The sequence below is a fragment of the Carcharhinus amblyrhynchos genome, chromosome 23 (assembly GCF_965287045.1).
Source record: "Carcharhinus amblyrhynchos chromosome 23, sCarAmb.v2.hapA, whole genome shotgun sequence".
In the NCBI taxonomy this organism is placed as follows: domain Eukaryota; kingdom Metazoa; phylum Chordata; class Chondrichthyes; order Carcharhiniformes; family Carcharhinidae; genus Carcharhinus; species Carcharhinus amblyrhynchos.
Window position 1 is genome coordinate 34,528,830 of NC_137346.1, and position 15,963 is coordinate 34,544,792.

Here is a 15,963-nt window from a genome sequence, read left to right on the forward strand (position 1 = left end):
ATAACTATCTCCTCATTCTCATGAGTGAAGACAGATGTGAAATATTCGTTTAACAGCGGACCAATGGTCACTGCCTCCACACACAGATTTCTCCCTTGGTCCTTCATGGGCCCTACTCTTTCCGTGGTTATTCTCTTCATTAAATTAATTAATTAATATGAATTGACTGAACCATCATTAGTTTGAGTAAATTGTATGAATGAGAATAATTTCAGAAAATGTATTTCTCAGGAGTGCTGTGTTGTTGCAATCTTCAGAATGTTACTTGCCATACCTGTAATCAAAGAGTCTTTGTTGTGTAATTAGTTACCTGCCAATTCTTTATCATTGCAGGTGCAGCTGCTGCATCTAAAGCTGCTAAATATGGAGGTAATTTTACCTACCATTGATATATTCACTGGCCTGCATAACTATGAAATTTTTATCTTTTAAGGCCAAGTAATGGTAAAGAGAAAGTAATTTTCATGCCATATATAATGACTACATGTGAAAAGTACACCCACATTAGTGACTTCTGCTTTGCTAATTCCAACCAGAAGATCCAGCACAACTACTAACATGAGCCAGAAAGCATTGCAAGCTTTCATAGCTGAGGTTTGAAGCTTTATCATATGATGTTGATTTTTTTCAAAATTAGCATTGAGTAGTGTCCAGTTTATAAATAAATAGTCAAACAATTTTAGGACAAGAGAATGCCTTATTCTTCTTTGGGTAGCACCATCAAACCTTTTAAATCCTCATAAACAGGCAAATTTCCTTTATTATCTCTTTTGAAAAATGACACTTCCAACAATGCAGCACTCCCTCCATATTACATAGAAGGGTATTAGCTAGGGAGATTAACAATGTTGAAAAATGAATGTCCGGAATTAATAGGACAGCATGATTCCTGAATTCACTGTTGGAGATAATTGGCCAGAAAATCCAAAATATATACTAATCTTATCATCAAGAAGTGATTAACTATTTCTAATTATTATTTTGTTGTCACAATATAGGTCTTGGATTAGGTGTGCAGCCTGGCGCTGGATTAGGTGTGCAGCCTGGTGCTGGATTAGGTGTGCAGCCTGGCGCTGGATTAGGTAATTACTGTCTATTGAAATACATTTTTTTCTCCATTAAACTCTTCCTAAAGTATGTAGGTCGGTCTCATCCCAGTTCTGTGCAAATGGAAGTTTCCGATGCAGAATAAAATTAATAACAAAAGCAAAAGAAAAATAATAGCAGATGGCTATATTTATCAAGGAGGCAGTACAGCAAGAATGAAGAACAAAGAAAAGTACAGCACAAAGAACAACCCAGCACGGGAAACAGGCCCTACGGCCCTCCAAGCCTGCACCGATCATGATGCCTGCCTAAACTGAAACCGTATGCACTTCCGGAGTTCGTATTCTTCCATTCCCATCCTATCATGTATTCGTCTAATTGCCTCTTAAATACCACAATCGCACCTGTCTCACCACCTGTTCAGCATATTCGCCACTCTGTGTGTAAAAAAACTTGTCTCACACATCTCCTCTGAACTTTTTCCCATGCAACTAAATCCCTTAGTACTTGACTTTTCCACCCTAGGAAAGAGCATCTGACTATCCACTCTGTCCATGCCACTCAATCTTGTGGACCTCTATCAGGTCACCCCTCAACCTTTGTTATTCCAGTGAGAACAGACCGAGTTTATCTAACTTCTCCTCATAGCTAATACCCTCCAGACCAGGCAACATCCTGGTAAACCTCTTCTGTACCTTCTCCAAAGCATCCACATCCTTCTGGTAGTATGGTAATTAGAATTGTACACAATACTCTAAATGAGGTTTGACTAAGGTTCTGTGCAGCTGCAGCATGACCTGCCAATTTTTGTACTCAGTGCCCGGACCAATGATGGCAAGCATGCAATATGCTTTCTTGACTACCTTATCCACCTGCATTGCCACTTTCAGTGATCAGTAGAATGTACGCCCAGGTCTCTCTGCCTGTCAATACTCCCCAGGGTTCTACCATTTATTGTATAATTCCTACATGCACTGGACCTTCCAAAATGCATTATCTCTCACTTCTCTGTATTAAATTCCATCCGCCACTTCCCTGCCCAAGTCTCCAACCAGTCGATATATATAATCCTCTTCACTATCCACAACTCCACCAATTTGTGTGTCATCTGCGAACTTACTAATCAGATCAGCCACATTTTCCTCCAAATCATTTATACATACTGCAAACTACAAACACCCCAGAACTGATCCCTATGGATCACCACTAGTCATAGCGTTCTATTCAGAAAAGCACTCGTCTTTGCTACCCTCTGTCTTCTATGACCAACCCAGTTCAGTATCCACCTTTCCAGCTCTCCTCTGATCCTGTGTGACTTCACCTTTCGTACCAGTCTACCATGAGGTACCATGTCAAAGCTTTACTGAAGTCCACGTACACAACAACCTCTGCCTTTCCCTCTGACCTTTGACACTGCCTCAAAAAATTTGATCAAGTTAGTGAGGCACAACCCCCCCTCTTCAAAACCATGCTGTCTATCAGTAGTAAGTCCATTTGTTTCTAAATGTGAGGTTGATGGACTGCAATTTATCAGTCTGTTAAAAGAACATACTCATGTTTTGAATGAAGGATGTTTCATAAGAACATAAGAACATAAGAAATAGGAGCAGGAGTAGGCCATCTAGCCCTTCGAGCCTGCCCCGCCATTCAATAAGATCATGGCTGATCTGTCGTGGCTCAGTTCCACTTTCCCGCCCTCTCCCCATAACCCTTAATCCCTTCTCTTATCAAAAACCCATCAACCCGCTTCTTAAAAATATTTAGCGAGGCAGCCTCCACCACTTCAACGGGCAGAGAATTCCAGAGATTCACCACCCTTTGAGTGAAGAAGTTCCTCCTCAACTCCGTTCTAAACCGCCTCCCCTTTATCTTGAGGCTGTGCCCCCTAGTCCTACTGTCTTTTTTGAGCGGGAAGAGTCTCTCCACCTCTATCCTATCCATCCCATTCATCCCACCCTTGTGTTACCAGCCTGGAATATTCCTTTCAGAATCACAGAATACTCCAGTGCAGGAAAGGTCATTTGGACTGTCAAGTCTGTACTGATGCAGGAAAGGTCATGACCTGCCCACCTACTCGCACTTGCCCCATAGCCTTATATGTTATGGCGTGCCAAGTATTCATTTAGATACTTTTTAAAGGATTTGAGGTAATGTGCCTCCACCACACTCCCAGGCAGTGCATTCCAGACTGTCACCAACCTCTGGGTAAAAACATTTTCCCCCCCACCCCGCACTTTTAACTTGTGTCCCCTCGTAACTGACCTTTCAATCTAGGGGAACAACTGCTCCCTATCCACCCTGCCCATGCCCCGCATAATCTTGAACACCTAAATCAAGTCACCCCTCAGTCTTTTCTGCTCCAGAGAAAATAACCCAAACCTATCCAACCTCTTCTTATAACTTGAATGTTCCATCCCAGGCAACATCCTGGTGAACCTCCTCTGCATCTCTTCCAGTGCCAATCACATCCTTCCCGTAATGTGGTGACCAGGACTGCACACAAGACTCCAGCTGTGGTTTCACTAAAATTCTATACAACTCCATCCTGACTTTTCTGTTTTTGTAATCTATATCCTGATTGATAAAGGCGAGTGCGCTATCTATATGCCTTTTTCACTACCCGTTAACCCACCTTTCTGCCTTCAGAGATCTATGGACAAACATGCCAAGAACCATTTGTTCTTCGGAACTTCCCAGTGTCACTTTTCATAGTACACTTCCTTCTCCAATTACTCCTTCCAAAGTGTATCGCATACTTAACTGCCCATTTGACCATCTTGTCTCTATCTTCCTGTAATCTAAGACACTGAACCTCACTGTTAACCACCTGGCCAATCTTTGTGTCATCGGCAAGCTTACTGATCCTACACCCCCTTGTAGTCATCTATGTCATTTATATAAATGACGAAAAATTGGATGCCCAGCACGGATCCCTGTGGTACACCACTGGTCACTGGCCTCTAATCGCTGAAGCAGCCATCTGTCATCACATTCTGTCTCCTAAAGCTAAGCCTATTGTGAATCTACCCTACCGGATCACTCTGTATCCCATGTGCATTTGCCTTCTTAATAAGTCTCCCATGTGAGATTTTGTCAAATGCTTTGCTGAAATCTATGTAAACTACATCTACCTTCATCTACATGCTTGGTTACATGCTCAAAGAGTTCAGTCAAATTTGTTAGGCATGACCTCCCTCTGACAAAACCATGCTGACTATCCCTGATCAAGCCTTGCCTCTCCATTTGGAGATACATTCCCTTCTTCAGAATCTTCTCCAGTAGTTTCCCAACCACAGACGTGAGACTCACTGGTCTATTGTTCTCTGGCTTGTCTCTACACCTTTCTCAAATAGTGGGACTACATTAGCTGTTCTACAGTCCTCTCGGAACTCCCCAGTGGCCAGAGAGGAATTAAAAATTTGGTCAGAACCTTTGCAAATTCCTCCCTTGACTCCCACAACAGCCTGGGACATAATTCATCCAGACCTGGAAATCTGTCTGCTTTTAAGCCCACCAATACCTTGTCACTCCCTATGACAATTTGCTTGAGAACCTCACAGTCTCTCTCCCCAAGTTCCATAATTACCTCCTGATTCACATGAGTGAAGACAGATGTGAAATATTCGTTTAACACCTGACCAATGTCCATGCCTCCACACAGATTTTTCCCTTGGTCCTTAATGGGACCTACTCTTTCTGTGGTTATCCCCTTTATTAAATTAATTCATTAAAATGAATTGAATGAACCTCATTAATAGTTGAAGGCAAGATTAAAAATATGTAATATCAGGTACAATAGTACTCAGGCAATTGTCACTTCTTAAATAACATGCATTAAAAAATAAATGATTCAAGTTTTCTATCATCCAGTGGGACAGGTAACTTGTCAACCTCCGAAGGACTGTTCTTTAAAGAATATGTGCATCTGTTCATTGATTCACTGCAATCAAAATATCCCATTGTCACAAGTTTTCAGCAATTGGGCACTCACCCAATGGAATGAATGCAGAGCCCATCGTTGGCTTAATTTGAGCAAATTATATGAATGAGAATAATTTCAGATAATGTATTTCTCAGCAATGCTGTGTTGTAGTAATCTTCAGAATGTTCCTTGCCATACCTGTAATCAGAGAGTCTTTGTTGTGTAATTAGTTACCTGCCAATTCTTTATCATTGCAGGTGGAGCTGCTGCAGCTAAAGCTGCTAAATATGGAGGTAATTTTACCTACCATTGACATATTCACTAGCCTGCGTAACTATGAAATTTTTATCTTTAATGCCAAGTAATGGTAAAAAGTAAATAATTTTCATGCCATATGTAATGATTACATGTGACAAGTACATCCACATTAGTGACCTCTGCTTTGCTAATTCTTGGAACATCACATCAACCAGATGATCCAGCACAACTACTAACATGAGTCAGAAAGTATTGCAACCATTCATAGCTGAGGTTTGAAGCTTTATCAAATGATCTTGATTTTTGTTCCAAAATTAGCATTGAGTAATGTCCAATTTATAAATATACAGTCAAATAATTTTAATGATGTTAATGTTGGCAAGGAAAACAGAATGTCACATTCTTCTTTGGATAGCGTCATCAAACCTTTTAAATCCTCATGAACAGGCAGATTTTCTCTATTATCTCTTTTGAAAGGTAACACCTCCAACAATCCATTTTACATAGAAGGGTATTAGGTAGGGTGATTAACAGTTTGGTTTAAGCGTTGAAAAATATCTGGAATTAATAGGGCAGTATGATTTCTGTGTATACATTAATTCATTGTTGGTAATAATTGACTAAAAAAATTTTAAATTTGTATTAATTTTATAAAGAAGGATTAACTATTTATAATTACTATGTTGTGGTCACAATATAGGTCTTGGATTAGGTGTGCAGCCTGGCGCAGGATTAGGTGTGCAGCCTGGCACTGGATTAGGTGTGCTACCAGGCACCGGACTAGGTGTCCAGCCTGGCATCGGAGTAGGTAAATTGTTGTCTATTGAAAGACATTTTTCCTTCATTAAGCTCTTTCTAATGTGTATAGGTCTGTCTCATCTCAATTCTGTGCAAATGGTAGTTTCCCATGCAGAATGAAATTAATATCAAAAGAAAAATAATGGCAGATGGCTGTATTCATCAAGAAAGCAGTACAGGAAGGTTAATGGATTGCAGTTTATAATCTATTAAAATAATATACTCATGTTCTGAATGAATGGGGTTCTCACCCCTGCGTTACGACCTGGAATATCCCTTTATTAAGATGAATTATAGAGTCATAAGAGGTTTACAGCATGTAAACAGGCCTTCCAGCCTAACTTGGCCATGCCACTCAGTTTTTGACACTAAACTAATAATATTTAACACCCTAGCAACGTCCTCTGCCTCCACACACAGATTTCCCCCTTGGCCCTTAGTGGGCCCTATTCTTTCCCTGATTATCCTCTTCATTAAATAAATTCATTAAAATGAATTGAGTGAGCCTCATTAATAATTGAAGGCAAGATTAAACATCTGTAATCTCAGGTACAGTAGTACTCAGGGAATAGTCACTTCTTAAATAACCTGCATGTGTGCATTAAAAAATAAACAATCCAAGTCTTCTAACATCCAGTCAGAGAGGCAACTTGTCAACTTCTGAGGGACTGTTCTTTGAAGAATATTTGCATCTGTTCATTGACTCGCTGCAATCAAAACATCCCATTTTCAGAAGTTTTCAGCAACTGGGCATTCAACCTATGGAATGCAGAGGCCAACATTGGCTTTATTTAAGCAAATTGTGTGAATGAGGATAATTCCAGAAAATGTGTTTTTCAGGAGTCCCGTGAGCTGTAATCTTCAGTATATTCTTTGCTATACCTGTAATCAAAGAGTCTTAGCTGTGTAATTAATTACCTGCCAATTCTTTATTATTGCAGGTGGAGCTGCTGCATCTAAAGCTGCTAAGTATGGAGGTAATGTTACCTACCATTGACATATTCACTAGTCTGCATAGTTATCAAATTATTATCTATAAGGTCAAGTAATGGTAAAGAGAAAGTAATTTTCATGCTATAGGTAATGACTACATGTGACAAGAATGTCCACATTAGTGCTAGTTCTTGGAACATCACATCAGTCAGATGATCCAGCATATCTATTAACATAAGTCAGAAAACATTGCAAACATTCATAGTTTAGATTTGAAGCTCCATCATATGATTTTGAATTTATCCAAAGTTAGTTTTGTGTAGAGTCCAACTTATAAATATATAGCCAAACCATTTTAGTGATGTTAATGTTGACAAGAAAAACAGAATGCCTCATTCTCTTTTGGAAAGCATTGTTGGGGCTTTTAAATCATCACTATCAGGTTGATTCCCTTTATAATATCTTTTGAAAGATGACGTGGGGAGATTCTCCCAAATAAATTCTAAGTGTCAAATTCATGTAAAAACTGGAGTAAATCTCGCTGGCTTTTTTTTAAGCAGGAGCTTTAAATTTAATCTCCCATACTCTGTGCATTGCAGAGTGTCTCAGCATAAATCATGCTGAAAATCAGTGGATGGGGCTTATTCCCACTGGAGAGGCTGGCAGCATAGCTTTGAGCGGGCCACTGTGCATGCACCGATCTGTCAGCGGCAAGATTGGCGCATAGCAGTGGCCCCGAACTGCCGGCTTCCTGATCACAGGCCAGCTCGATCACGGATCCGCACCCACATTGTTAGCCTTCCCCCCTTCCCTCCCAACAACCCTGTTGTTGACCTGCTGAGCACACCCGGGCCAGCCTCAACTCTCCTCAGCCCGTCTCGATGTTCCCCCACCCCCGACAACCCCAATCTCCTGATCCCCCCCTACCGACTGGCAGCCCCAACCCCACCAGCAGATGGAATCCTCCCCCACCCCGATTGCCAACACTAATTGCTGGCCTCCCTCCCTCTGTCACTCAGTCCAAATACACAGTGGCAGTGGGACCTCCCCCATCCCCAGTAATCATTCCCGCAAAGGTCCTGCCCTCCCATCAGCCTTGCCCTCATTAGGCCACAATGCCTGGTGGCAGTGCCAAGGTGCCCCCTGCGCATTGGCACTTTTCTCCTTGGGCAGTGCTGGGGGCCCAGGCTGGCACTGCCAAGGTAGCAGTGCCCAAGGGGCAGCCTCCCCCCCCCAATCCTCTGGGGGGCCATGATTGCCCCTGCCTTCACTCCTGCAGGGTCAGGCTGCCAGCTCCCCACAAGTGGGAGCTATGCTAAACCTTGTTGGAGTGAACCGCTTCTGCCGGGAAGGAAGATGCTATTAGGTCCAAACAGATAGTGCCTGAAATCCGGCTACTGGAGACAAACACAGGCCATGGTGCCCAACAGGGAGCTCGCAAAATGCCTCTGCTTGAGTCTGCCAGCCCGCTACTCTACAAAAGCAGCACAGCGGGCTAGGAGAATCACCTCTGACAACGTGGCACTTCCTCCATTTTACATAGAAAGATGTTAACTAGGGAGAATAAATTTCGTTTAAGCCTTGAAAAATGAATGCCCAGAATTAATAGGGCAGCATGATTCCTGAGTTTACAGTAATTCACTGTTAGTTATAATTAACCAGAAAACCTGAAATTTAGCCTAATTTTATTAAGAAGTGATTAACTATTTCTAATTATTGAATTCTTATTGTCGCAATATAGGTCTTGGATTAGGCGTGCAGCCTGGTGCTGGATTAGGTGTGCAGCCTGGTGCTGGATTAGGTGTGCAGCCTGGCATCGGAGTGGGTAAATTGCTATCTATTGAAAGAAATATTTCCTCCATTAAACTCTTTCTAATGTGTATAGGTCTGCCTCATCCCAATTCTGCACAAATGGAAGTGTCCCATGCAGAGTGAAATTAATATCAAAAGCAAAAATAAATGGCAGCAGGTAGCTATATCCATCAATGGAGGTTGATGGATTGCATTAGAAGTCTGTTAAAAGAAAGTATTCATGTTCTAAAAGAATGGGGTTTGCCACCACTCTGTTACCAGCCTGGCATATTTCTTTCATTAAAATGAATTGAGTGAATTTCCTTAGTTGAAGACAAGGGCAGCATGGTGGCACGGTGGTTAGCACTGCTGCCTCACAGCACCAGGGTCCCAGGTTCAATTCTGGCCTTAAGTCACTGGCTGTGTGGAGTTTGCACATTCTCCCCATGTCTGTGTGGGTTTCCTCTGCGTGCTGTGGTTTCCTCCCACACTCCAAAGCTGTATGGGTTAGGTTGATTGATCATGCTAAATTGACCCTAGTGTCAGGAGGATTAGCAGAGTAAATGTGTGGGGTTACAGGAATGGGACTTGAGTGAGATTGTGGTCGGTACAGATTTGATGGGATGAAGGGCCTCCTTCTGTACTGTAGGGATTCTATGATTAAAAATCTGTAATATCAGGTGTAGTGGTACTCAGGGAATAACGCAATATATGTATTAAAAAATAAATGATTCAAGTTTTTTGCAATCCAATGGGACAAGCAACTTGTCAATCCCTGAGAGATGTTCAGTGAAGAATATTTGCAACTGTTCATCAGCTCACTGCAATCAAAACATCGCACTATACAATTGTTTGTAACCTGATTAACCTGACTAAGATATTGGATTTTGTCCTGAGCACATGAAAGGGCCCCAAAGTGTGGAAATGGAGAACTTCCCATAATTATTTACTGGAGTCATGATATAAATGATAGATTCACCACCAACAACATCAAGATATTTTAGAGTTTTCTGATTCCTTATTGAAATAAGACTGACAGTTTCCAAGGTGTTTTTCCTCTATTGAAATGTAGTAAGTTCAAAGACATTACAAATATGAGATTTCAGTATTTTTTCATCATCAGTTCAAACTTACTACAACACAATGAAAGCAAAATGATGCCATCCTATTTGATTGTCACGCATACTACATATTATTGGTCTCACTCATTGATTCCCTGGCAGTTGAGGGGGATGGTGAGCTGTGTTGGGAAAGAGGTAAGCAGCATCTTGATGACAGTGAACAGTCTTGGGGTGTAGGGTGCTATGTTGGCAGGTGAGCTCTGTGGCGATGGGATTGAGCAACATTGGGCGATGTGAACTGTGTTGAGATGAGATGAGCTTGGATGTGTTGAGGTGGAGCTGAGCTACGTCTGAATTACTGTTGTGCTGGAGTGCCTTGACATTCCATGTACTTGATTTATTACGGTCCACATGTATTAGTATTAGTGAAAAATATTGTTTCTTGCATGCTATACAGACAAAGCATTCCATTCATAGGCATGGTAATGAGAAAGTGCAGAATGTACTGTTACAGTCATACTAGGGTATAGAGAAAGATCAACTTAATGCATAGTAGATCTATTCAAAAGTCTGATGGCACCAGGGAAGTAGCTGTTCTTGACTTGGTTAGTATGTGATCTCAGACTTTTGTATCTTTTTCCCGATGGAAGAAGGTGGATGAGAGTATGTCTGGGGTATGTGGGGTCCTTAATTATGCTGGCTGTTTTGCCGAGACAGCAGGAAATGTGGAAAGAGTCAATGGATGGGAGGCTGGTTTGCATGATGGATTGGGCTACATTCATGACCTTTTGTAGTTTCTTGCAGTCTTGGGCAGAGCAGGAGCTCTGCTGTGATACAACCAGAAAGAATGCTTTCTATGGTGCATCTGTAAAAGTTGGTAAGAGTCGTAGCTGACGTGACAAATTTCCTTCATCTTCTGAAAAAGTAGAGGTCTTGGTGGACTTTCTTAACTATAGTGTCGTCTTGGGGTACCAGGACAGGTTGTTGGCGATGTTGTTCAAGGACGACCCTCAAGAGGGTTGTTTTTCAAACTGGAGGCTTGTGGACTAGTGATATGCCCCAGGGGTCAGTGCTGGGTCCACTGTTATTTGTCATTTATATTAATGATTTGGATGAGACTATAAGAGACATGGTTAGTAAGTTTGCAGATGATACTAAGATTGTGGCATAGTGGACAGTGAAGAAAGTTATCTCAGATTGCAACAAGCTCTTGATCAATTGGGCCAGTGGGCTGATGAATCGAAGATGGAGTTTAATTTAGATAAATGCGAGGTGATGCATTTTGGTAGATTGAACCAGGATAGGACTTAGTTAAAGGTCGGATGTTGGGGAGAGTTACAGAACAAAGAGATCTAGGGATACATATTCATAGCTCCTTGAAAGTGGAGTCATAGGTGGACAGGGTGGTGAAGAAGGCATTCAGCATGCTTGGTTTCATTGGTCAAAATATTGAATACAGGAGTTGTGATATCTTGTTGAAATTGTACAAAACATTGGTAAGGCCACACTTGGAATACTGTGTACAGTTCTGGTCACCCTATTCTTGAAAGGGTATTACTAAACTAGAAAGAGTACAGAAAAGATTTACTAGAATGCTACCAGGACCTAATGGTTTGAGTTATAAGGGTAGACTGGGACTTTTTTCTCTAGAGCGTAGAAGGCTAAGGAGTGATCTTATAGAGGTCTATAAAATAATGAAGGGCACAGATCAGGTAGATAGTCAGTATCTTTTCCCAAAGGTAGGGGAGTCCAGAGGGGCAATTTTTCACACACAGGGTGGTGAGTGTCTGGAACAAGCTGCCAGTGGTAGTAGAAGAGGTGGGTACAATTTTGTCTTATGAGAAGCATTTTGGCAGTTACGTGGGTACAATGGGCAAAGATGAATATGGGCCAAATGCGGGCAATTGGGATTAGCTTAAGGGTTTAAAAAAAAGGGCAGTAGGGACAGGTTGAGCCAAAGGGCCTGTTTCCATGCTGTAAACCTCTATGATTCTATGCCTTTATCTGGATACCTAAAAACTGAAGCTTTTGACCACTTCTGTTTCATCCCCATTCATGTAGACAGGAGCATGTTCTCCACTGTGCTTCCTGAAATCAGTGTCATTTGTTGACATTGAGAGAGAGATTACTGTCGTCGCACCCATTCACCAGATTCTCCATCTCATTCCTGTACTCTGTCTTGTCATTGTTTGAGATCTGATCCCTACAGTCATGTCATCAGCGAACTTGAAAATCAAGTTGGCGGGGAATTTGGCCACACAGTCATAGGTGTATAAGGAGTATAGTAGGGAGCTGAGAACATAGCCTTGTGGGGCACCCACTTACTTGTCCTTGAGCAAGATTTATGACTGCGAGGAACAGCTCTAAGCAAATTGAGGTAAAACAGGGCCTAATATAGAGCAAACTGCCCAAATTTGTGCATTTACCAGTTCGGGTTGCACCATCAGCGAAGGCTTTGGTGATATGAAAAAGCAGTTGCTGCCATTGGACTCAGAAAATCTGGACCAACGTTTCTACTTGTTGGGGAGTCGAGAGTTAGAGATCATAAATATGAAATAAATCGCCAATAAATCCAAAAGGGAAGTCAAAAAAAAAATTCAATACCCAGAGTGGTTAGAATGTGGAACTCGCTATTACAATGAATCAATGAGGCAATTAGCATACACATATTTAAAGAAAATAATATTCACAAGAGAGAAGATGATCAATGAGACCTGGGCATATTGTAATTAAGGTCTATTATATTTGACAAACAACATGTTCATTAGTCCCTACTGTTTACATCAGCCACTCTCTTGTAAATGGGACTTGCTCGCAAGGAACAATGGCAAATATGATTCCTACAGACTTTAGGAGAGGTGAACACTCAAAATAATATTAATGTCACCACTTTTTGTGAAATGCTTGGCCATATTCTATGAGTCAACAGAGAATATCATGAAAAGTGTAAGGAACCTTGACTTGAAATTCATTGTTAAGTGCTTGTCAAACATTTTTTAAGAATTAGTTTTTAGAATATTTAAACAATAACCTGTTTGCAATGGAAACTTAACCAAACTCGCCACACCTCTTGGGATACTGTGGGAATTCATGAGTGTTAATCTAGTTCACAAAATATTAAACAAACTTGAAATCAATCAGAACTTCTTAAAAAATGCTTCAGTCTCACATTTTCAACAGTTTGGAATTTAGCTCATGGAATTCATATGAAATTTATTAAGAGGAAAATATCCCAAAACATACTACCCAGGAGTGCATTGTTACTGTAATCATCTGAATGCTACTTGTCACATCTGTGGACAGTCAGTCATAGCTATATCATTACCTGTCAATTCTCTATTATTTCAGGTGGAGCTGCTGCATTTAAAGCTGCTAAATATGGAGGTAAATCTACCTACTACTGACATATTCACTGCTTCACATTACTGTTTAATTATTATCTTTGAGGATTGAGAAAAACAAATTTAGGAGAAAGAGAAATAATTTTGTCTGCTATACGTAATGATCACATGAGAAACACTTCCACCTTAATAGTATTTTGCTGATGCTTGGAATGTCACATCAGGAGAATGTTCACGCAGAACCAGTAACATGAGGCAGTAAACATCATGGGTATTCATGATCATTTTGTATGATGTGAGTTTTTTCCAAAATTAATGTTATGTAGGGTGGGAGAGTGAGCTGTGAGAAAGTACTTCAGTGTGAGTTGGACAGACTGTATGTGTGCACATGCATGGCAGATGCAATATAATGTGATAAATATGAGGTTATCTACTTTGGTAGCAATAATAGGAAAAGAGATTATTAATTGAGTGGATGTAAATTGAGAAAGTTGGAAACTGCGAGATCTTGGTGTCCTTATGCATCAGTCGCTGAATGTAAGCACCCAGGTACAGCAGGCAATAAAGAAAGCAAGTGGTATGTCAGCCTCCATGGCAAGAGGATTTGAGTATAGGAATAAAAATGTTTTCTTGAAATTACTGTTCTTGCTACGGGGGGAGCACAGCAAAGGTTTACCAGGCTGATCCCTGGGATGGCAGGTCAGTCATATAAGGAGAGATTAAATTGGTTAGGATTATATTCACTGGAATTTAGAGGAGTAAAGGGGATCTCATAGAAACTTATAAAATGCTAACAAGGCTAAATGAGGTAGATTCAGAAAGAATGTTCCTGATTGGGGGGGAATCCAGAACTAAGGGTCATAGTTTGAGGATAAGGGGTAAACATTTTAGGACTGAGATGAGGAGAAAGTTCCTTACCCAGAGGGTGATGAAGCTGTGGAATTCATTACCACAAAAAGTATTTGAGGGGAAAATGTTGTGTGATTTCAAGAAATTAGATATAGATGTTGGGTCTAACAAGATCAAGGGATATGGGGGAAAGGAGGGTCAGGATATTGAATTTGATGATCAGCCATGAGCCTAATGAATGGTGAAGCAGGCTCAGAGGGCTGAAATACCAACCCTTGTTTATAGTTTCTATGTTTCTAGTGTCTAGTTTACAAACATAGAGTCAAAACTATTTAATGTTAACAAGAACAGCAGAATACCTCATTCTTTGGTTGGTGTCTTCCGACCTTTTTGTATGCACATAAGCATGTAAATTGGTCTCTATCAGTTCATCCAAAAGATAGTGCTTCCTTCAATGTAGCACTTACTCCATCTTTCATAAAAGAAAGTTGTTCAGGAGAGTAACAGTTCAGCATAAGTGTTGAAATGAATGTTTGGATTTGAAAGGGCTGCAAGATTCCTGGATTCACATTGTTTTGTCATTGGCCACAAGTGGCCAAAAAAATCATAAATTTGCACCAATTTTATGAAGTGATACTCTATTCATCATTATTAAATTCTTGTTATCACAATTTAGGTCTTGGCGTGGGTGTGCAACCTGGTGCTGGATTAGCTGCGCAGCCTGGCGTTGGTGTGCAGCCTGCAGCTGCATTAGGTGTGAAGCCAAGCATTGGTGTCCAGCCTGGCATCGGAGTGGGTAAATAATTGTCTTCTGAAAGACATTTTCCTCCATTAAACTCTTTCAAAAATATACAAGTCTGTCTCATCCCAGTTCTGTGCAAATGGAAGTTTCTAATGCAGGGAGATATTAATATAAAAAGCAAAAGAAAAATAACTGCAGATATGGGAAGGTTGATGGAAGGTTGATGGATTGCAATTTTTATATCTGTTAAAAGAACATGTAAGTGTTCTGAATTTGTGGGGATTTCCACACCTGCTTTACGAGCTTGGCATATTCCTTTCAATTAAAATGAATTGAGTGAATTTCATCAAAGTTGAAGGCAATAGCAAAAAGCCTGAAATAATAAGGCTGCTAATATCTGGCATAGTGGTACTTAGGGAGTTATTACATAAATAAGCTGCATTGGAGCATTAAAAACTAAACGATTCAGGTTTTCTATAGTTCAGTGGATTAGGCACATTTGTCAACCTTCAAGGCTCTCTTCAGTGAAGAATATTTGCATTTGATCATTGGGATGTTTTAATGCACTGAACCAATGTACAATTGTTTGTAGCCTGATCATGCTCAATCAGTTGACTAAGATTTTGGATTTTGTCCTGAGCATATGATGGGCCTAAAATGTGCAAATGAAGAATTTACAGAACAATAATTTACCAACGTTACTGGAGTCTTGATAAAAATGATATATTCCCCCTCAAGAGGACCCCAAGATATTTTGGGGTTTTTAGATTACTTGTTTATATCAGACTGATAATTTCTAAAATAATTTAACTTTGTGCGGCTGCAATTATCTGTCTGCTGAGTTCTACTAAGCTCTTAGACATTACAAATGTAAGGTTTTGGTTTTTTTTCATCATTAGTCCAAACTCACTACAGCACAATGTAGGCAAGGCAGTACCATTCTATTTAATTGTCACATACATTTACATATCACTGGTTCTGACTCATTGATTTCCTGGCAGCTGTGGAGATGGTATCTGTGTTAGGAGAGGCATGAACAACATCAGGCAGACGTTGAATGTGTCAGGACTATGGGATGCTATGTCGTGAAGTGAGTTCCTTGGTTGTGATTTTGAGCAGCATTGAATGATGTGAGCTGTGTTGGGAGTGGATGAATTGTGTTGGGGGCATGGGGTGCATTGAGGCGGGTGGTGAGCTATGACGGAGTTGCTATTGTACTGA

The 15,963-nt window shown here is 40.7% G+C and overlaps 1 protein-coding gene across 22 annotated transcripts in view; it reads left to right on the forward strand.

The window, feature by feature from the left end:
• elna (elastin a) overlaps positions 1 to 15,963 on the forward strand; it is a 324,471-nt gene that overhangs the window by 227,362 nt on the left and 81,146 nt on the right. For 18 of the 22 annotated variants that reach the window (XM_080210607.1, XM_080210612.1, XM_080210601.1 and 15 more), the window contains 8 exons: positions 334 to 369; positions 999 to 1,082; positions 5,227 to 5,262; positions 5,928 to 6,035; positions 6,967 to 7,002; positions 8,700 to 8,783; positions 13,159 to 13,194; positions 14,677 to 14,796. In XM_080210607.1, the coding sequence (XP_080066733.1) occupies positions 334 to 369; positions 999 to 1,082; positions 5,227 to 5,262; positions 5,928 to 6,035; positions 6,967 to 7,002; positions 8,700 to 8,783; positions 13,159 to 13,194; positions 14,677 to 14,796 (540 nt within the window). The remainder of the gene's footprint in view (positions 1 to 333; positions 370 to 998; positions 1,083 to 5,226; positions 5,263 to 5,927; positions 6,036 to 6,966; positions 7,003 to 8,699; positions 8,784 to 13,158; positions 13,195 to 14,676; positions 14,797 to 15,963) is intronic. The other 4 variants (XM_080210603.1, XM_080210605.1, XM_080210622.1 and 1 more) reach the window with 4 other exon arrangements.